This window comes from Eurypyga helias, unplaced genomic scaffold, assembly GCF_000690775.1.
Source record: "Eurypyga helias isolate BGI_N326 unplaced genomic scaffold, ASM69077v1 scaffold41128, whole genome shotgun sequence".
Classification (NCBI taxonomy): domain Eukaryota; kingdom Metazoa; phylum Chordata; class Aves; order Eurypygiformes; family Eurypygidae; genus Eurypyga; species Eurypyga helias.
Genome location: NW_010267139.1, coordinates 464 through 23,612, shown reverse-complemented (window position 1 = coordinate 23,612; position 23,149 = coordinate 464). Strand labels below are relative to the sequence as shown.

Below are 23,149 nucleotides of genomic sequence, written 5' to 3'. Positions count from 1 at the left end.
TCATTTGTATAAACTCATCGTTGGGCTTTGATACATGCACATGTACGCATCACAAAGCAGTCTTCGTGCACAACCTTGAATCTTTCTGGAATCCAGGGAGTGTAACTCTTCTAGAGACATCTTCAGGTATTCACCAACTTCGGGGCAGGGGGTAACTTGTGGAATGTTAAAGCCGTTCTGACCTCCTGGGAACCGTAAGGAAAGAAAGAGACAGGTTAGGGTAGCATCCACCTAGATTTACTTCTTACCGTGTCCTTCAATTACGGCAGCATCACCAGTTCTCGAGAACGCCTTCTAAAACAACCCCAAGAAAAATCCTGATTGGTGTCAGAGTATCTCGTAGTGCTACTAACAAACCAACAGCACACAAAACCCCACCAGAACGAGGCTTTCCACCAAGACTTTGGGGTTTTGTTACCACTCTGGGGGAGTGACCTGAATGCATCCTCCATCTCAGCGCTGCTGATCTTGTTAATGACAGGACAAGTGGTAACAGTCGTTGAATTTCTAAACCGCAAGTGCCTGTACCCAACTTGCAGGACTAAGGCAGAGCTTGTTCCTGGCTAATTCCCATGTAAAAATGAGCAAGTTCAGACACCACAAGTATGGGCATCCCTAATGCTGTTCCCCAGCCGACTTACTCTTCAGCTGGTGCAAAAAGCTTAGCATCTGCGATACACAAAACCCCAGAAGACCAGCTGGAGATACATCCAGTGAGTATCTCACTTGATCTTCGTTAAAGTGGCTCTTGACAAACCTCGGCTGTACACATTTCAAGCACTTTGGAGCACAGCTCGATTGCCTTCTGGTGGTTGTAAGAAAGAGGCCTTAATCCTGTACCCATTTCCTTTGCAAGAGGAGGCAAGATTCTTCCCCACACCACCCCACTCCCCAGGCCCCCAGATCACACTGTGACAGAGGGGCTCAAGAATTCTTCATGCAAAGAACCGTCACTATGAGCCTGACACTTGCATCTATTACTGCTTTTCTCAGCTGCCAGGACTGAGCAGAACTCCCTTATTTAAACACGATTTAATGCAGCAGTACCCAAGAGAACATTTGTATTGTTACAGGGGAACAGTTTTCCACTGGTAGCTCTAAAGAGATTCAAAGGAATGGCACAGAAGTTGTAACATGTGACTACTTCTTTTATCCTACAGTCACCTACACTAAGTCACTTAAGCAAAACCAATAAACACACTTGCACACTATCTGATAATTGCATACATTCACTTAAGCACTGGCTGAAAGAACACGTTCCTGCAGGTCATTATTTAAAGTGAATTCTCTCTGCAAACTTGCAAAGTACAGAGAAACATATAAGGAGTACTGCCAGGAAACTTCTGCAGCTACTTCTGTCCCATCTACTACTGCTACGCCCCATCTAGTTGAAACTCAGATTAGGCTGCTGCGAAATCAGTGCGCTGAGGTAAGGCTCGGCCAAGATTAGTGTCCCAGCATCAAGTACTTCAAGTTAAGTGATACTAAGATCCCCAAAACGTTAAGAAATATACACAGAAATTTAAAATAGTTACACTAGTAAAAAATAAGATCAAATTAGTAAGACCACAGAAAAGATTTACCATCCCGATCTGCCATGCTGTCAAAAAAAAGCCAGGCGGAGTCATCCCTCCCGTATTTAACAAAAGCTACGTAGTGGCTTGTTTCTATGCAGAGGACAGCAAACAACTCCATCTTCTGGTACGGGATGCAGCCGTGTCGCCAGTCCCAGTCAGGCAGATCTTTAGGTAGTGACAATGGATTGAATTTATGACTCTGTCTCTTGGGATGAAGATGAACCTACAATTGAAGGGGTATTTCAGAGGAGAAAAACACACCCTGTAAAGTTATTTGTTTCAGAGGCAGAGAAAGCTAAAAAGAGCATTACTACTGACTTGAAGGTTAACTAATGGTGTTAGAGACGAACTGCAATAACAGCAGCAAAGTTTCTTCTACTTTTCCCCCACCACTGTAGTTCAGTATTGCCCAGAAAATTTAAATCCAAGGTTAGAAGGGAGGTCAGAGTTAGTGCAATGATTTTCTGCTATGCTCAGACTTGAAAACAAGCCATGGCTATGCCAGCCTCATGTAGGTCACCAGACAGCTCTCAGAATTAATCCATTCTGTGTCAGGAATGTATCTGTTCAAACAAGGTACCATGTATGTAGAATTAGGATTTAAAGCAGGTGACAGGTAAGATTCCAAGTTGTCTACAATGACAGCTTCGTCTCTGTATTCAGTCCTGGATTTGGTAGCTGCCATGTTTGTAGTAAGAAAACGTCGATGAACACTGCGTAGCCAAGTGGAACTCCTGATCTGTCACGGCAGGATACACCTCACCTGGTGGGCGTAGTTACGCCAGCAACGCTGTTCAGTGGACCCCCACAGCACGCACCGTTTGGGTTAGACCCACGCTGAGTAACAAAGACAACCACTTACTTGCGTATTGCAGGTTTTGCAGAACTGCTTGATTTTCCCAGCAGAAATGTCAGTGTCTTCGTAACATTCTCTGCACTCAAACATCGCCAGGCCTCCGCATATACGGCACTGCCTCGGAGCTGCGTTGTTAAACAGAATATTAGTTTCCAGTCTGGGGAGGCTTTTTTCGGTGGTGGTGGTTGGTTGGCTGGTTTGGGGGATTTTTTGGGTGTGTGCATTTTTGCTTTGTTTTGGTTGGGGTTTTTTGTTGTTGTTAAGATGAGGGGTATAGGAAGGAGTGGGGGTTACTACATTAAATGGAGAAAAAAAATCACATTAAAAAAAGCGAAAACCAGGTTGGCAATCAAAGCAGAAGTGTACCATGTCGTTTAACTTCTTCCCTTTGACATAAGGTGGAATAAGAGAAAAAGGCTTAGAGTGGTAATTGTGAAACAGAACACAATAAAAATTAAGTTTTATCAAATGCATGAACAGCTAAAAACAGCCTTTTAAACTGAGTTCTCAAAAAAAAAAAAAAAGAAAAAGGGGTAAGCTGATAGCCATGACAGTGAAAGAAAGAAAAGGCCAAGGCAGTTCCAGAGTATTATTTTTCTAATAACTTTTGGTAGTTTTATTCATTCTTATCTCAGATTTAAGACCAGGTGTCTTTTTTTAGATACTGCAATGAAAAATGCAGTGGATGAATAATGTCAGAAATTTAGGTCACAAAACAGTGACTGGTTTATATTTGAAAACTGCACCACGACTACATGCTGCAGGCTTACACGCTCCTCTCAGGTTCTCTACTCCTAGTGTGGTAAACTGACAAAAGGCTCTGAAACAAGCAGCACAAACTGATGAAGACCAATGAAACACAGTCTCAGTGCTAGTTAGCTTTGAAGATTTCTTACCTGCCATATTAGTAATTGCTTTGCTGCTAATAACTCAGTTTTAACACTACCTTACAACTGAACTTCTTATTTCAAAACAGACACTCAAGAATTAAATAAACTTCATCACCCAAGTTATATTCTATACATTCTTCTGAATTACAGCTTTTGGCATGAGAACAAAAAGCATTCTAGCCAGGAACCTTTCCTTCCTCCTCAGCCTGAGCATCTCACACTGCTGTGTTAAATATTTAATACAAACAAACAAACGAGGAACAGAACTACCAGGGGTACTTACTTGCACTGCTAGTCACTCTCAACAACTCTTATTACACAAGGCAATGCTGTATACTTACTATCTTCAAGTAAGTCTGTTATGTTTAATTCCAAGGATGGAAAAATTTTGTTGAACATTTTGAAGTCTTTTCCAAACCGAGGCATCTGGATAATCAGGCAGGAGGGTGCCTATAGGTAAAAATACCGGAATATAGAGTAATGAGCTTGAGACAGATAGTTATCTAAATTTAGAGACGTACTTCTAATGCTGTAAACGTGTCCCCGTTATTTAAACTCGCAGCCCGTTAACTTGCAAATTCGCAAGAGGGTAAGCAAACCAAAACTGAGTCTTTGAGAGAAACTACAGCTAAAAACCAAACAGGAAAGCGGCACCTAAATCACTGTCAAATGACAGTGTCAAAGTGCTGCTCATGCTCAAGCATGATATTCAACATACTGGACTACATGCCCCCAGCTGGGGAGGGAGCAAGGGGGAGAAAAAACTTCCTTTGTAAGGTTTTTTCACAACCAGGTTTGTAAATGTTTGTCCTTAAGACAACTTACTGGCAGTAACTAAGAAATTTTCTTTTAGTAATTCATTACCTGAAGTATTTTGGCCTGTTCAGCCAAAGGATGTCAACCTTAAAACACATTTGTAACGCAGGAAACCTGTACCACTGACCTAGTGCTCCCATTTCCAACAGGTCTGCATTTTGTTTTCGCACCAAATCCTACTTTTGGCCCACTGCTGAATGGTATCACCGCTTCTAACAAAGCAACAGCTCTCACCGACCTCGGCAAACTTCAAGTTGCTGTTGATGAACGACCACTCTAGTAACTGCTGAATTGTTGGGACTCCAACTTTCTCATTTTTGTCCATAAAAATTTGATAGAAGTAACAGTCTTGTACTTTCTGACCTGCTGATCTAAAAAGATGTAAAGAAAACAGATTCTGAAGCTCTCCTGTAACAATTTACTAGGGAAATGACATCTACCAGAAAATAATCTATACAACATCCTTTCTGCATTGAAACATATTGGGCTTTAAGAAGAAAAAAAGGCAACAACAACAACAAAATGCCTTAGATGACAGGCCACCAAGTATTAAATATGGAATGATGTTAGGAAAGCTTAAATATGAAACAAGAGCACTGCAAGTCTTTTAAGTACGTTTGAAAAACATATGCCTATGCATTCCTGAACTCCCAACGGAGAAACACTCCCTAAGCAGGAGCATTGAAACCACCAACACACTAAAGCACCTCCCATTGCCCAGACAGGTAAGAGCAACAGGAACACAACATGGAAAGGAACAACAATAATCTCTTGAGTATGACATGCCCAGTAAGGAGTTGAAAAAAATTAATGGGGTTAACGAAACATTTCCTTTCAACCAGGGAGCTATTTACACTGCTTCCTACAGTGGAAGTCCCAGGCAGACAGCCTGCATGGCTACACCTGCCCCGTAGTTAACAGAGAACTCTCCGAAAGGACACCCCTGATTGAAGGGCTGTCCAGCTCCAACTGTGAAGATGACTTGCTACACCTGGGCAAACATTAAGGCGGCAGGCTACTAGGGTAGCTGGAATGACAGCCCATCGTAAGTGCTCTGGATAAACACGGTCATCCTCACCACACACAAAAAAAAAAAAAAAATTAAAAAAAGAGACCACAGGAAAAAAAACCCATCAAACACACACACACCCCCAAGCCAACCCTACTCCCACAAAAAAACCAAGCCAAGCCAAACAATAACCACAAAACCACAACACAATTCTGTAGGGAGAGGGACAAAGGATTAAGCCACCAATTTAAGTAAGTTTTGAGGTGAGCCATTTCAAAACAAGGTCAGAATCAAGTATTGCTGTTTTCAGGTACTATTTCTGTTCCATAAACATAAATCTGAGCTACTTGGGAAGAAGCTTCAGGTGAGTAATTCAAGCTACTCTGGAAAGACATATGAAAGGATGCAGAGGACTGTGCCCACATGGAAGAAGTGGATTTTGCTATCATGGAGAAAAAGCATGTAGGAGTAACTGGCTTCCAGTAGCCAAAGGAAAAAAGTTACGAGTTGTTTCATCCCAGTGTCAAAGTTCCTGGGATGAGATTCCCGGGAACCTCCAACATGTTTGCTATAAAGGGTAGCCTCCTCCTTCACAACCATTATTAATTTTAAGCCTTATTTCTAAGCAGCAATGAGACTTGTGGATTACTCTTGGAGTTACAGTACATGCACAAAACACACTCGCTGAATGGTGGAACATAAGTTCTGTTCTCCTCTGTATGGCACAGACAGGACAAGAAGCCTTGAAGGCCAAGCTTTACAAAAGAGGGATTAAAGAGATGTGGAAGACGGTGACCTACAAGTGGAGTAAGAGGCATATTCCCTTGCTCTTATTTCACTCCTTTCAGCTGGGGTTTCTGCTGCAGCAGCACACCTGTTAACTACCAAAAACTACAAATACATCCTCACATGAAGATGTATTATTCTAATTATAATCATACATACTGTTGTTATAATTACAGTATTGTACCCCAGCTGTTTCACCAGAATAAGAGATTAGCCACAGGGGTTTCTCAGCATGTTGTATTTCACAGAACCGAAGAGAGGCAGTAACGACAAGCATGAGGGCCTTAAGATGGCAAGAGGAACACTCTTCCATATAGAACCCAGTACACGCTTGAAGTTACTGCTGCTTTTCAGGGTTTTTTAACCTAAGAGTAGATTACGAACAGAGACCTTTGTCTAGGCAGAAGCAGGTCCAGTTCCAAATTCCTGATGTGCCTTGAGCTCTCATCCCTTCAGACCTTTTCAAACTTTCCCTCCCAGGGTACCACGGAAGACAACCTCAGCACACTCTTAAGGGCACGCCACACACTGACACTCTGATCGTGGGGCCCTAGCACCCCCACCTCTGCGCAGCGCAGCAGACAGCGGGCACGTTCACGGCTCACACACCACTGAACGAAAGCAGCCAGTGTCTGCTGCTGTGATGAATAAGAGAAGCCAAGCTTCATCAAGGCAAACCATGGAAGCCTCTTCATTGGCCTTAAAGAAGAAATGCCCATCCGTTCCCATGGATTACACACCACCTCAGCGATCTCTGCAGCGTGCCCCAGAAACAAGGAGCTAGAAGCTGCAGGCCACGTTCAGCAGTGCGGTAGGGCCCGCTTCGAGCGGCCGTTCCCAGCGTAACAGGACAACGAGGGTCTCGAGCAGACAGTACCAGCACAGGGGATCTTTGTCCCGTCCTCATGAAACCTTGTCCATGAGCTTTTGCAACAAGGGATCAGTGGGGCAAAACCCACCTACCAAAAAAGGTAGGTAATAGTGTCAGATTTGTCAATGTAACTGTATTACACTGTATTTCTTAGAGATATGAATCAAGAGTCCAAGGTGCTCTATAAGCTCTCTCAGTCTGAAAGGCAGCAGATCCTCTCTCCTTATCAGCCTCTACAAACAGAGGAGAAAAGAGACTCACCTTATTTTCAACAGTGGCTCAACTCTTAGAATATGGTGAAATAAAATATTCAAAAATTCTTCTGGATCTGAGGGGAAGAAGGAGGAAAAAAAAAAAAAATCTTGTTAGTATGCAAAACCAGATCACTATTCAGAAGTTTTCAAAGATCTTAATAGGAAAAAAAGTAAAGGTTTGGTCTCTCAGCCTTTTTAACATACGAGCATTATGACAAACCATGAACTAGCTGTGTTTCAGCTTTTTGAGGACACAAACCTCTACTTACTCTTCCGGTGTCAAATGGCCCTAATAAAAGACACAGGCTCAACAGGGTAACAAAGCTTTCCAGTAAGGATCAAAAAGATGCTCTGTAATTCAGAGGAATCATGTGGCACCACACAACTTTTTCAGGAGACATAAAAGCTTTTAGAAGAAAGCAGTGTAAGTGCAGAGAAGCAGTGAGGAGTAGTGACAATAACACATAAAACCCCCACAACAGTACAAAGTTCATCTGAACTACAGACCGAGTTCTCTAACCAAGAATGCAGCCAACACGGGCTTCCCAAAGGTCTGTTCTCCCTCAGCACTGAGAGTTTTCTGGAGTATTTCTCTTCCTGACACTAACTGTAATAAATACTGGGGTTTGGCACTGAGCATTCACAAAGGAAACAGTGCTCTCCCAAACAGAAATGAAACAGCTACGTTGTACAACGCTAATCAATCACTATGCAACTGAAAATCAAAAGTTTGGGAATTGATTTTTCTAAAACATTACATAACCATTGTGACAAAGAAATGTTGTAGTGGAAAGATTATTCCTCAGGGACCAAAGTGACACTGTGAAAGTGGACAAAGACCACAGTTGTAGCAGAGTCTTCATCTCTGAGGAAGAGCCTTAGATCTCCCCTCACTGCTGGAAGGGAGTTGCACGGACACAGGAAGGCTCAGGGAAAGACTGTTACGGCAGCAACTGCTCAGCTAGGGTTCCTTACACACCTGAGGAAGCAGAAAAACCCTTTTTACCACCCAATGGTCACTCACATCTCTGGAAAAGAGATTACTGCTCCAGAGAAATATGTGCGTGTTTTATTCTAGCATAATTCCATAGTGACAATTACGTATTCCAGTTCCTTCATATTATGATTCTTACAAATCTCAAAGGAAAACCTCCCCAGTTACCTTTTTCCTCGGAAGTGAATCCAGATGCAGCCTCAACTTTTTCAAGTATTTTCCTCAGTTTCATTATTTTTGTGGCACAGACATATCCATATCTAAGATAAATGGGTTAATAAGCTATTAGCTAGTGTGTGATCAAGTCAGAGAAGAAAAACCCTTAAATGCTGAAATACAGGCTCTCAGATTCTCCTTTACCTGTATACATCCTCAAAGCTATGTATTTACTCCTCATATTCAGTCTGACTTCCAGTATTTTAATGCAGAATAAATTTAGCGCTCAACGTTGTTGCGCAACCTTTGAGCGCCCTCTTTTTAAACGTTAGTTACCAGGATAACTGGGTTTTGATTTGACAGTTAATTATTTTTGATTTGTTCTCACTCTAATTTGCACCGCTTAATACATCATTTTCAGAATGTCACGTACCAGCTGCACTGTGGGAGTTGCTAATAAAAAAATATTTCAGTATTTGAGAAAGGGATACAGCACTGTATTGCTGAGCTAAGAAGCTCAAGTTCTGAGCATCTCTTTTAAAACTTTAAAAAATGTGCAAGGAGTTTTAAACATGGTGGAAAGTAGGAGAAGTGAGACTTTCAGTCTTCTCAGCCATCTGAGATTTCTGCTACTTGGTGTGTATCCTACTACCTACACCACAGAACCCTGGAACACACCAGGCAAAGTACAGACACGCGTACAAGAACAAGGGTTCGGAAGCCGTCGTCTTAGTCCAGGGATCAAAAGCAAACCTCTGTGATACCGTTCAGTGCCAGCCCACAGAATTTCAGAACTACAACTGTATTATTTGCATGTTTTAAAAGAATTAAGCTAAAGACAAACAACTTTTCTTGCAGATATTTGCCGTATTTCCTTTGTACATTGTGCCGAAGAAATTACAAAGCACATGTGACGTTCTTTCAGCAGAAGTTTTTTGACAAGTAAAAATTAACGAAACTTTCTATCAGTTGTGAAACTCCACATAAGAGAACCCAATTCTTTTCATGTCAAGAACAGCAGTATTAAAACCATGTAAATACAAATGCTGTGACAAAACACAACTTGTATTTATCAACGCTTTAGTCTTTATCCCTGTATACATTTTGCAATAGCTCTATGCTGACTGCATTTCCTAACAGAGACTAGTGAAAATATTTTATCCCCGAACAATGAGCAACTATTTCCAGTTAGCTCTGCTTACATTTACCATGAAGAGCAAGTAAAAAATAGTCAAAAAACAGCCCAGACTGGCAGCAGCAGCTAGCCAAACATTTCAGGTTTGCAATAGGAATGCATACACAGCAGGATCTAGTGTAAAATCCACGTTAGACCAAAGGCCATTTCATGTCTTTACTTACATTCTCAGAGGATTCACAATCTCTGTCCTCAACAGCTCTTGAGTCTCACTATAATACTCTACGTCATTCTTTTCTTTAGGTCTGAGTAACACAGTGTCCAAAACAGAGCTAAAAGAGAACAGGCTACAAAGAAAAAAAGAAAAGGCAGGTTGCTTTGATTCTGGCAAATGCAACCACTCCGATGCCTGAGCAACGTAAGACAAACCAAGCAAAGCCACAGGAAGAATCAAAGAACTACACTCAAAAAGAGGTAATTATGGACAGAGGACAACGCAGCTCTACTAAACAGTAAAAGTCCACTCTAACCCAGAATCCTTGTGGCAGCAGAGCGCAAAACCAGTGGCCAAGGCAGGATTCTGCAAGTAAGTCACGAGAGATACCTCCCACCCCCGCCCGCATACTCCTTCATCCTTCAAGCATCTACCCTTACAGAGAGTACAGATACAGAAGGGTCCGTACAATTTGGACACGATTCTTTTAGGCAGCGAGTGCTGCAGAATCTGTTCGCAGGGAAGGAGCACGGTAAGGTGTCAGACGGCAGCGCGTGACTTGGAGCCGCACAGTAATACAGACAGACAGTCATACAAAGAGCAAGCGCTCTGCACTTCTACCACGGGATGCCACTATACAAATTATGAACTTACCAGAATAAGGTGGAGTCTAAGTAACAGGAGTTGTAATGACCCTGGATACCTTTCTTCTTTCCAATCATTGTCTCTAAACCTTCTTTTTCCATTTTTGGAGGAGTGTTTTCTTCTACCACTTCACTTAAGTAACCTCCAAAGGCTGAAATTTTTTTTTTCAAAAGACACTTTAAAGCCTCAAATTTTATCCCCCTTGAGATTTTCCTACTCATGTTTTATAGCTAAACTGTTGCCTTAGCACAAGCATTCCCTCTCTGGTCTAGAACAGCATTTTATTATAGCTGAGACTCCCTGTCTTCCAGAGGGTGACCAGGCCTCACGTTCCACTGACAATGCACAGCAGAATGCTTCAGAAAGCCTGCAGCACCCAATTAATTTTATCCAGTAGGAATAAAGTGCTCACTATAAATGCCCTGTGCACACTATCTTACAAGCATCAGACACTTTTTTCTTTGCTGTTGTCCCAGGGAATACAACATGACCCAAGAAATCTGAAATATTAGGGAGGGAAAAAAGAAAAAACAGGTTTTCACCACTAACTGCCACTATAAAAACACATGCTCTGCTACGTTAATATTTAGAAAACAAGTAATTTGGCATTACAGAAACATAACTATTTCTGCGAATGCAATCACATATTGCTGGAGTTGCAAATACTATTTTCAGCAAGACTGCTTTACAACTTCTGAAGTAAAAAATGCACAGCATAACAAAAATCCCCTAATATTATTTAACTACATGAACATTGTCTTGTTTCAAAGCATAAAAAAGAAATCCATAGAAGCATTATGTTCTGTACAGACTGATCTATTCATTAACCTCATTTAAGTAATACCTGTACAGATTTTTCAAGTGTTCAATACACAGAACATCTTGCAGGAATAAATGAAACCAGCACCCAGGTCAGTTCCCAGCTGACAAACAAGTAATAAGCAGCTCGGTACCTAGAGAGTTGCAGCGTTCAATCTGGTTGGAAACGGGCTGTAGTGAGGCAAACCTGGAATCTGGCCTGCAGCTTTTGAGTTTAACAAAAAGAGCTTTCTTCGGAGCACAAGTGAAGTATCGAGTTCCTTTAAATGTTCCATCCGTACAACCTGCACATTCGTCTTCCTGAAAATTCATGGGAGAACTTGTTATTTTTCTTATTTCTAGAATTCTACAGTAAGACATTGGATAAAAGATCTATAGGTCACCCTTCAGGTATTCTGAAGCTTGATACACATTCCTGCACTGTAGTAGACAAAGCTTCAGCTGAGGCATTCTTTAACTGCATTTATGGAGTAAATTAACAGGCCCACTTTTTTTCCTTCATGCTTAAACTTTCACTGCATCCAAAATAAAACATAATTCCATCAGATGCAGCTTGGCAGAGATGGTAGAAGAGAGTGAGAATTCAATCCAGTCAACATCAGGAATTTAATTAAGCTAGCCAGTCACTCCAGATTTCTTCTGTAGCTAGAAAAGGGCACACATGCACTACCCAGCACCTTTTAAAACTCAAAAGTAAACAGAGTAGTGCTCCAGATTTCTTCTGTAGCTAGAAAGGGCACACATGCACTACCCAGCACCTTTTAAAACTCAATTAAAAGTAAACAGAGAGTAGTGCGAATACTTCAGCGTGACTGTGGCCTGCTTCAGAACACACGGAATGTACATCAAGGAAAGGCAACACAGACTAGGTATGAAAAAATAACAAGTTACCATTATTTATCTTTGGTAACAGGATTTAAGGTATACTGCCTGCTTACTAACAGCTGCTAGGTTTAATGGGGAACTCCATGGCAGAAAGTCCAAGAGCCAGCTTAACGTAAGGATCCTAAGATGCAGTCTCGGAACACCCGTGGCAAGCTACAGCCAGAAAACCCACAAGCATCAGGATTTTTCTAACAGCTGAAATTCCAGTCACATTCACACCTGCTTTGCTAAAGATGTTTGTTGCTGTACGAAACTGTACACTGCTTTAGCTGGCATCTTATCGAACATTATCCCAAAATAAAGAACCCCATCTCCCTAATTGCATACACATTAATATCACTGACAGCCAATCACAACTGTGGCAGCAGCTGCCACAGAGCAAATGTCAGTATGTAACAGCAATTCATGTTTGCAGCAACTGTGACTTTACCAAGGGCCCACAGGAACACCTGCAGCACATGACCGTCAAACTACCAAAACCCCTGATCCAACTCCGACACTCTTAACTCTGACGTTAATTCCTCCAGGCTGACTGCTTTTGCCAAGTATACAGGCACCAACCCTCAAACAAAACTAGTAAAACATAACTAATATGAACCACAATTCATATTTACCAGTTCCAGCCCAGCTAATACTTCGTTTACTCCAGGGGGCTGGCCAATCCAGCGGATTACTCCGTAGAAAGGAGGATTTTCTTTAACTTCAGCCAAGGAACCTGCTTCAAGCCCATGTGAGTTCCCAACTGGGCCTGCTGCTGACGGACTCTCCTGGGTAGCCGTAGTATTTACATCACCAATGACTGACTGAACAGATAGAGAGAGAGGACTATGTCCAATAGTACCATTAGTACTTGATGCTTTTGTCAAGCTAAAAGGGAGGGAGTGAAATCTGTTTTCTGTAGACACAGAGTTCGTTACAGGAGGCTGCAGTGGTGGTGAGGAATGCCCGAATCCAGGAGATGAATCGGTAAGCGACTTTGCAGGGTCTTCAGCAACTGTTAAAATCAAAACCAAGATGTTAGTAAACGCTGGTTTTTTTTTTCTCCATCCTACAAACAGAAAAACTTAGCTACCATCAGCTATGGAACCAATGAAGTGTAGCTGCAACCACACCTGATGTCATGGGTGTCCTGTGTAGGGAGCACTAACAGCGGGGACATGGAGGAAGATGTTTGTCACTTGGCCACACCAGGGACACAAAACTGGCTGAGGAGACACTGCTATAGCCCTACCACTTTCACCATAACCAACAGAAATGAACAGCTCGGAGAAAGGAGATGTTAGCCACAAACTACACGAAGGCTTAGATTGAAAACCCTTTTTTTTTTTTAACCCCACACTGGAATTTTTCTCTGAACACAAGTTAACAGCCCCAAGGATTACAACTCATAATGGGCAAAACTGGTGAGTGTGATTGAGGAAAGGATTTGGTTCACAGCTTTACAGAGATGAGTAATTGCTTGCAGACATGATTTGCAAACGGAAAAGTGTTTATTCCCCTGGCTCTATCACCATATACTTTGGTTCTTACACAAGGAATCTATCAGTGTCTATAAAGAATAAAGGATGTAAATAAGTCATGAGTAATGCAGTGCTTGATAAATGAGATCACAACCAGATGTAATAGCACGAGTGTTTTGTATCTTCTCTCATCTCTCTACACGGGCTCTATTACACAATTGGTATTCACAGAGCAAAACCCTCTTCATCACCTCATCTCCCCACACTGTTTTATTAACTGAAGTTAATGTCCAAAAATGTAAAAACCAGAATTATTTAATCCTTTACTTCCACAGTCCTTTCTAGACAGGACATTTCCCTTGTTTATTTTAAATATTATAATAAACTAATTTTTAAACAGAGTTCCAAGCTGTTGGAACAACACCTGTGAGATGAACAATTGTAATCCATTTTCTTTTATGGTTCATGGAATTCAGGGGCTACTACTGCTACAGGTTTCCACTGTTTACCCCTTCAGCCACATGCTACAAAAGTTGACTAGAGGGGGAAGAAGGAAAAGGAAAGGAGGGAAGAAAAAAAAAAAAAAAAGAAGAGAGATCTGGAAGCAAATCAAGATATAATGATCCTTTGGGTACACGCAGCCCCACTTGTAAGAATTTAGAGAGGTTTTACAGAAATAACTTTTAAAAATACTGAAAAAACATGTATGCTTAGGCAGATTACTTCTCCCCCCACCTCCAGGCTGATTAGCTGGCATGGCAGAGTATTACAGTTCCCTTAGACCGGCAACAATAGCTACAAAAAGACATGCAAAATAAAGTGATGCTACAAGGAATATCTTTGTATCTTCCTTCCAAGCCCCAGCTTTCATTCTGCCTGCAAGCCACACGCATTCCCACAGAGCCGCGCATACGTTGCCAAGAATGCAATCTCCTACATGCAGGGTGGAGCAACAGGTCTGCCAGTGAAGGCAGAGCATATTTTCATGGGGGGTTCCAAGATGCTTTTTATGATACAGTATGTCTTCCACAAAGACAACATATTCCAACTGTTTTAAATCTAAACTCATACTTGTTTTATTTGAAGAAAACACACTACTTTAGTTTTTTAAGGAAAGTGTATGCCTACATGCAGAGCCATCATGTCTTGTTACCTTCATCAATATACCACGGGGGTTTTGTTTTCGTTGGGGGCTGAGAGTCAACTGATGAACCATTTAATGTGTAGAACACTTCAGATCTGCTTCTATTTCCAGGTTCCGAGGTAGATCCTGGAAAACAACACCTTTTAGTGTAGAGATTAACCTCTATTTACAAAAGGTTAGCTACGCTCTTGTTTCATTGCATGCATTTGTTACTATACTTTGACCAAGACACTCTCCCATCAAAGCTAGTACGTTTCTAAGGTTGCAACAAGGTAGCAGTTTATCCCCAACTAACTTAATCCTCCAAGCTGAAATGTCAAGCCACCAACCTGAAGAGAAGGCAGAAAACACCCTTCAAGGGCACTTTTCTCATTACCATAACCTCTGAACATACGAAAGCATTGGCGATACAATGTACAGCAGGTATTTTTTGGTTTTTTAAAGCAAAAAAAATTCAGAGTAAGCCAATAAATTTCTGATCCAATTCCACACAGCTATAACTGTGGTTGTATGTTGGCATAAGTTACTTCAGCAAAGACCATGTCTGCCAGCAGTGCCAAGCAGAATGAAAACTTACAGAATATACTGTCATTAGTATGCTACAACAGCTACCAGCAGAAACACTGAATTTTGATTTCTGCATTTTAATTTTTTTTTTTTTTTAATTAGTTCTCTTCTAGTTTGTTTTTTCTCTGGAAAGATTTTCAGACCTGGCCAAAACTACAGTCAAAAGAAGCTTATACTTTGGAAAATTCAATTTTGGTTTTGAATGACAGCAAAATTAACATATTCAGTATACAGATCTGCTTCTGGGCTAAAAATCTGGAACTTCCTATTCCTGCAGAAGGAAGAAAACAGCAAACTATATTTATTAAGAAATAATAAAAATACCCAAACACACACCACACTTTCAGAAAAACAGAATGCAGCCCTGAACTGGTTATACTTGACAACTAGGTATAATGCTCTTGAATTTTTGCTAAACCTCAAACTGTTTTTCATGAAAGTGAAGGTGTGATTAAACAAACTCATACTAATACTGTACTTCAGAAAAGTTTTACTTGATATGGAACTGAAGTAATAAATGAAGTGATAGAAAATGCAAGGCAACACTTTCTCCCAAGCAAGAGAAGGTTTTAATCTTAAACAGGTAAAGAAAATCACTTCCCCTACATACCTGTAGCCTTTGGCTTACTGTGATTGAACAAGCTTTTGTCACCACCACCTCTTGAGGCATAGGCCAGCTTGGGAGGTCTCCTGTCCTGGGACACAGTCTCTAAGGCATGGAATATAGGAGAATGTTAGCTTCCCTTTTCTAGGCTTTAATATGTCACAGAGAAGTTCAGCTTGAAGCGTAAACAAACCAAGGTCTAGCATCCTAAGTTTTAAACAGAGTGGAGCAAACCCCTGTTTGGCACATAACATTTTACACGTGATTAGGATTTGCTTCTATGACCAGCAATTACTTTACTCTGAACTCTACCTTTATTTCTCGAACGCATCGAATGGATTGACTCCCATCCTCCAGTGTACGTGCCTGCTTCCATGACGGGAAACAGATGCATGAAACTCTAAACTTTGTTTTCTACCAACACATCTACAACAAATGCTCTTTTCCCAAAACTGGAGAAGTCATCACGAATTCTCCAGAGAAGAGAAAAGCATTCATGCAAACACATGCATCTCCACTAAACCAAGAGGCATAAGGAGAGTTAGCCAAGCTGGAGAGAGAGGGAATGGTTGCAGACGACAGGCTGTACCAGACTGCGCACTCATTAGTGTCTGTCTTCAGGTGAAGCACAACCCCAAGTGTAACACGAAAAGAGGGGACTGTCGTGGTTACACGGTAACAAGATTCAGTGGATTACTGTGGAGAGTGAATTTTTCCACAGTCTCGCTATGAACGTTCAAGTATTTACTCAGAGAATGCATAAATAATACTATCAATACCTTTCAGACACGGAAAGAACAGCTTTCTGAGCCAAAACATTTAAACTCCTGGAGTAAATTAAACAATATTCCATTAAAAGACTCCTGCTAGATACTCACATATTCATGAATACTATACAGCTGTAGAGCATTGTAAATACTATACTATTTGACATGAATTTTGCTCAGTGTTAAACCTTTGCCACTAGGGCGACTATAACCAAAAGGAGGAGGAAACGAGAAGTATAACACGAAGTTAAACTAATTCAAGTGATTTTAGGATAATAATTCTGCATTAGTTTTGGTTTAATCATGTGACTGTGCCTAGACTGAGAGGTTTCAAAGTCTGCCTTATGGGTAAGACAGCAGAGCATACCTGGAATAACATCATTGATATGCAAAAGAAGTGTACTTTCAACACTTGCAAAACTGCACAGCTGTATTCCATTATATCTTCCATCCCAGTTTCCAATAGGATTATCCTAAAAATAGAAAAACATGTTACATGTATCCCAAGAGAAGATTTACATTGTACAGAACAATTGTCTTTAGGAATATAAAAACTAGGAAAATGAAAGATTTTGCATCTACTTTTTCCTGTAATAAGCTTTGTATTGAGAACAGTCAAAAATTAGTGTCTTTAAAAGACAAACACCAACTTAAAAACTGTTCTTTTGAGAAGTATTTCCTATTTTAACAAGCATTCCTCTGCTAAAATCCATATTTATAAAGAAGTTAGAACAACCCTGTGCACTGTTAGGCAACAGCTACTGCAATCAAGAAAATGGAAGCACCTGATGTGCAAAAACCAAATACCCTTTAACTACCAGAATTTGAAAGTTGTTCATTTTAATAAATTCAAGTTGCTAGAAATAATTTTTAATGACCAGCTTCACATTTTCTTGAAAGATTAACTTTTGCTCAGTATTTTTAAGGTAGAACAAAGTCAAACAAACCAAAGCTACATGAAAAAAAGCTCTTAAAAAATAGCTTAACAACGAAAAAGGCAATCAGCCTACTTTTTTCCAAGGCAGAACAAAGCCATTCTCACAAGACAAACACTCAGCTCTCACTTCAAGACTGACATCTCACATGGCAAGTAGCTCAGTGGAGGCTCCGCTGTGTAACCAGAGTATTTCTCCTGAACTGTTTAGCATCAAATAGGACACTATTTACCTGATGCCAAAAAACAATTACCACCAGGGGCATCTTTGAACACAAGTGTTTACTTCCCATTTTAGGTCAGCCTCCGCTGAAGCAGCTTGTGGATAACGTTTCTTCTACGTTGCATGTAATTTACTAGCTAACACACATGCAAAAGTTATTAAAGTCAGAGTATTTTCTTACCATGTCCACTCCGACAACGTAGCCTAAACTTTCGTTTCCTGGTAAGACATCACAGAATATAACTGTCCCATACTCTATACTCTCTCCTATCTTCAGAGAAACTCTGGAGTTGATCTCCAGAGGAGGAAGTTCTACCTGCATTGTGTCAACTGGAGCTGCATAGTCACTTTCCAGTTCATTGTCATCATCTTCCACCAGCTCCAGTTTGTCCAAAGCAACAAAAACCCCACAATCCTCATCACATCTGAAAAGCTGCTTGCCTTGGTACTGTCCATCAGTAAAGCCCTGACCGCGACCTTCTTCCTAAGTGGCGGAGGAGGAAGAGGGGGGAAAGAAAAAAAAAAAAACACCACAAAAAAGCAAGTAAATTCTGTGCAAAAGCAGACTACTACAAAAGCAGTAACATAATCCAGTGTTTTGTAGAAACTGCACTAGAAATTTGCCTGATCAACTGTTGTTATCCATTGCCAGAATTTGTGGCCAATACAAACTCTCTCTTAAGGGAATAAACAGTAAGATGTCATTAGACCGGAGAGTAGCTGCAGGCAGAAGTCCTTTTACTCACACAACGTTTTCTTCAGGTGAAAATCTTGCTTCTATCATCAAATTTTTGCCATATTCATACTAGACATAATGCTAAGCATTCAAAAATTCCACTTCAATGCCAAATAAAGAGAGCTGAATTTCAGAAACACTTGGGTCTGATATCCCCTGAGGTTCTTAGGGGGAATTGCAAAGAACGAGGGAAAAGTTTAAAGAGGACTTTGAAAAATCTACTTCTGATCCAAGAGCGGAACTCTCCTGAATCTAATCCTTCAGAAGCTTATGGCTGATGTTAGTTCTGCAGAACTATCTGACTAGGAGTACATAACAGCAACATGCTCGATCTTAACGAGTTGCCATTTGACTTTTAGGGCTCCACAAAAATCCAAGCCTGCATTTATGGATTGTATCCTGCCACATGCAGAGAAAAACAAAAGTACTCAACAGAAATCTGAGTCAGCTATTTGCTACGATGGGGATGTGAGTAATTAAATTTTTGTGGGCTGGCCACAAAAAGAGCACGTTCAAGTTTTGTTGCCAGCCCATGCACCTCATCAAGCTTCCCTTAACACTAGAATACAAGTCAAGAAACTTACCAGCAACTCCACTCCGAAGTATATCCCTGTTAGGGACCTTTCTTGCAGTAAGGGTCCTCTGAAGCGAACAACTCCAGGAAATTTATCATCTCCTGATCTCAGCTGCACTCTAACAGGAGAGCCAATATCTATTTGGACGCCTTTAGTTAACCTGCTTTTGCTCTTAAACAGGCTGTATCTTTCCTCACAGTTAGTAATGGCCAAAAGCAACTCAGCGAGTTTTTCATTTATTTCTATAACATCCTTCTCATCCACAAACAGGATTGCATGAGGTTGCTCCAGAATCTTCAATCCAATCTGCAGTTTCTTGCCTTTACAAGGAATATTTCTGGAGTGTCCCAAAGAAGAACGCTCTTGAAAAAACTGCCCAATGCTACCTTTGGGTACTTTCAAGAGCTTTTGAGTCTGCTTGTCGATGACACTGCATTCCTGGAGAAGCAAGTAAAAAATCCTCTCTTCCCAATAGGATGAACTTGCTTTTTCTTGACTCCATAAGCCTGAATTCATTGTGCTTAAAACTTTTAAGAGCTGCACAGAAGTCTTGAAGAAAAATGAGCTGTTGATTTACGTGCGCTGATCTTGACAAATTCTACTGAAGGGTCCAAGCTTTGTGAAACAGTGCAATATTCATTTTGCAAGGAACCAAATCCAGAGCAGGAAGCCTACAATTAAAATAAAGAACAACAAAAGGAAAAAAATAAAGCCAAAATGAACTTGGGGAACTACAGCCAGTCTTAAGTAAAACAACAAAAAAATCATTTAAATCTGTGACCAGCCTCACTCTTCTTACAGAGTAAATATAGTTCACCAAAATCTGAGATAGTGAACATAGTCTCACAACAGCCACAGTATTGTCGATCACGGACATACCTCTTTCTACTTGTTATTTTATTTCTTCTCCCTTGAAGCAAGGGGCTATGGAAAAAGTGTAACGGAATGCACCCATAATGAAAGGAAAAAGGAATGCTAATTTCAGATGAAGAGGAATAAATATCCTGCTCCAGTTTACCAGCAGTATTTTATGGAAGCTGTCCACTCTGAAGATCTTTTCCCATGCTTAGTGTCTGCTTCTTCCTGACAAAGCATACTGCATCTGTCATCCCACATAACATTTTGATTTAGTGAAGTCAAAAATTGCGTCAATGTAATAGAGCAACAGAAAATGGAAACTTCAGTAATTTATAACAGCCATTTCTTCAAATAATAGAAACAGACAGTGCCAGTAAGCAGTAAACAATGTATGAAAACCAAACTGCACCAGTACTGCAACAGGCAATTCTGAAGAAAAACCTGGAGGGTTTTCATCGTTTTAGAAAGATAATTCACTTCAGTGAAGGAGGTAATCTCTCACGTTCAGTTATTAAAATACCCTGGAAGACAACACATCGTCCTAAGAATTATAGTTCACAATCAGTAAGCTAAACAGGAACAATTTGAACATACTTCATTGCACGTGGTAGCAGAGACACAAGTAAAATACATACGCACACCCACAGTTCAGATCGTACTGATACGTGAAGGAAGGATGCGGTCCCTTAGCTGGACTTGTTCTGCTGAAGATGACAGAAAAGGGTAGCATACAAGTGCAGAATATATTGTCATGGAAATTTTCCTGTTAGTAATCTGTGATGCCACAGTTTGCATTCCGTTAAAGGAGAATCTCGAAGATTTTTTATGGATTTAACTTCAGTAAATAAAAAAAAAAACACCCAAACCTTTTGTCTTTGTGCCTCCTTCTACCCTATTCCTCCGGCTCTTTTCTCTGATGGCATTCAAAAACCACAGAATCTATTGCCATTTCTCCTACTCAGCTTGATCCCCATGTCAGAAGCTTTCAGAAAGCAATGGAATCCAGTAGTACTGAACTATTTCATCATGTTTTCAAACACAAAGCGTATTTAACAAACTCCTTCCCCTGAAGACAAGCAGTAACAACCGCAGAGGAGCTGACATTTATGCAAAGCAGCATCTCCCAGTCGCTAGGAACTCCCACATTTCCGTGCTGGCTCGCTGAGCGTACCACACAGCCATTCAACCCCCGAGTGCAGCGTGCCTCCCCTCTCCCCAGCTGTTACACACGGGCCTCAGTGCCATCATCACACCGACCTGCTGCTGCAGCAGCTCGCAGCAACGACGTGGTCTGAAGTGCTTCCATCTGCAAAGGAATTAACACCGGAGGGACAGAAGCCGGGCAGTTTCAGACCTCCCTGAGAGTCTGGGAGACTGTCAACCTGCTTTCAAGTTCTAAGATGGTTTTATTTCTTTTCAGCTGATACCCATAAATGTTCGTTGGTGATTAACAAACAGGTATGATACTGGTATGGGATTGAAACAGTAACGTTTTATAGGGAACTGATGAACAACAGGATCCTTCTCCCCGACCCAATCCCCACAGGAAACATAACTCATGACCATCAGTTTTTTTAAGTCCACTCAGACATTAAAATAGAGTTCCATCCAAGCTGTGTCTAGTTCCCTCCCCTCACTTCTTCCAGACACTGGGAAGAAGACAGGGACTGCCTTATTCTTCATAGTTCCATTTTATGTTCTCAGCTTTCAAAGGCTGACGCACTTACTTAACTTTCTTTCTTGCCAGCTCTTCCATGAAGTTGATCAACCCCCCATACGGTGCAGATGATCTCTCTGGCCTTACAGGGATCATGACCTTCCCTATTTCACTTTTAGAAATAATTAATTTTAATAAATATGCATGGGAACAATATATTAACAGAGAATTCTGTTCAAGAGCTTAAAAAAAAATTTCATTTTTATTGAAAATATTGCTTGTCATATCACATTTTTTAAGAAGTACACCCTGCTTGCAGGTCCATTGCTGCAATATTACATAATCTTCACATGTTCAATAGTAAAGAATTTAGTGTGAAAACATGTTAACAGCTGCATCTAGATTATATAATGACAGCTTTATACGGTGCACGGTCAGTCTTTCAAAGTCCTAGTCATCTGCAGGTACATTACTAAGCCACCGAAGGTCTTCCATTACGAAAAAGTTCCTTATCACTATACAAAAAGCCTTCCTTTAAAAATATCTACCACCACTGTCCCCTGCCAAACCAAATGCACAGCTCTAAAAACCAAATCTCCTTCTTCTTGAATAATGAGAATGATAAGTTACTATTTTAACAGCATAGAAAAGTTTGCTAAAAAAGGATGTTTTAAGTTCTGGCAATGTATCAGAAATACATGTACATAAATCACTGATTTTAGGATTATTTTTCAACAGCCATTTTCCATGGAATTGATTATTCTGAACAAACAGCATACGTGTATCAGACTAAGACCAGAATAAACTATTAGACTTCAGCATGAATTAACCTGGGAACCAAACAAATTACACTTAGCAACGAGTCATGATTACACTGCACAACATACCAGCACCTACGAAACTTTGTGCCCAACTGAGAGTGCTTAACCATCACCATGGACATTTAATTGTCTGAGCCTGTTCAGCTGTGCTCTCTCACCCCACTTACTACCTGAATTATTTTCATACTCAAAGCCTTTTGGGAAGCAAGAGGCAAAACACAGTTATGATTGCCACACTACATACTCCAGAAAAAATAACATTTAAAAAAGTCACAGGTAGGCCATAATAAGCTACCTAACTTCAAAGCTTCCCTAACTTCTTTTTTTCTTCACTGTTGCCACTACACAGACATCTCATCACAAAAACAGCTTGTTCTGAAATACGAGAACTTTGTTTCTACCCTGCAGCAGCCTCAGATGAACTATGCAGAGACGTCTGAATCAGCTATCAGGTTTCAACATGAACGCACAAGTCTGTAGCTCTGATTCAGAGTATAAAATGAAGAGGCTGAAGTAAATTGAACAGCTTCTTACAGAACTTCCACTTTAAATACAAAGTTTTAAACAGCTGGGATGGAAAGTTATGTTCGTTAATAGTCCAAAAATCATTTTGCAGGAAAGGTTAAAACGAGGAGGAAGTAAATTTAGCTGCAGTCCCATGTATGCAGTTACCTGACTGCAAAACAAGCCATGAGCGGAAAAAATAGAAATTCTTCCTCCAGAAGAGCTATTGAAACATTGTCTGACACAAGTTCATACTGGTTACACGCTTTCTAAAGGAAAACGCAGCTGGAAAACTCCAGGGAGTTTTGTGAAGTGTTATGGATATGACACAAAGGAAGAAATTCTTCCCGGAGAGGGTCGGGAGGCACTGGGACAGGTTGCCCAGAGAAGCT

General features: G+C 40.7%; 1 protein-coding gene across 1 annotated transcript; it reads right to left on the bottom strand.

The window, feature by feature from the left end:
- On the bottom strand, positions 1-19,583 carry CYLD (cylindromatosis (turban tumor syndrome)). The gene is made up of 16 exons (XM_010157309.1): positions 18,927-19,583; positions 17,788-18,090; positions 16,817-16,922; positions 15,689-15,787; positions 14,521-14,637; positions 12,522-12,901; positions 11,157-11,322; positions 10,213-10,354; positions 9,569-9,691; positions 8,222-8,313; positions 7,067-7,133; positions 4,378-4,510; positions 3,665-3,773; positions 2,440-2,558; positions 1,584-1,800; positions 1-185 (listed from the first exon to the last, which is right to left on the bottom strand). The coding sequence occupies exons 1-16, from the start codon at positions 19,431-19,433 to the stop codon at positions 1-3; spliced, it is 2,865 nt and encodes a 954-aa protein (XP_010155611.1). The 5' UTR covers positions 19,434-19,583.
- Between the last annotated feature and the right edge of the window lie 3,566 nt (positions 19,584-23,149).

Excerpts from the sequence above, each read along its gene's own strand:
- CYLD (XM_010157309.1), bottom strand. The coding sequence starts at position 19,433 with ATGAATTCAGGCTTATGGAGTCAAGAAAAAGCAAGTTCATCCTATTGG. Across the intron at positions 15,788-16,816 it reads TATCAATGATGTTATTCCAG|AGACTGTGTCCCAGGACAGG; the intron begins GTATGCTCTGCT and ends TCCATGCCTTAG. Across the intron at positions 7,134-8,221 it reads ATTCACTTCCGAGGAAAAAG|ATCCAGAAGAATTTTTGAAT; the intron begins GTAACTGGGGAG and ends TCTTCCCCTCAG.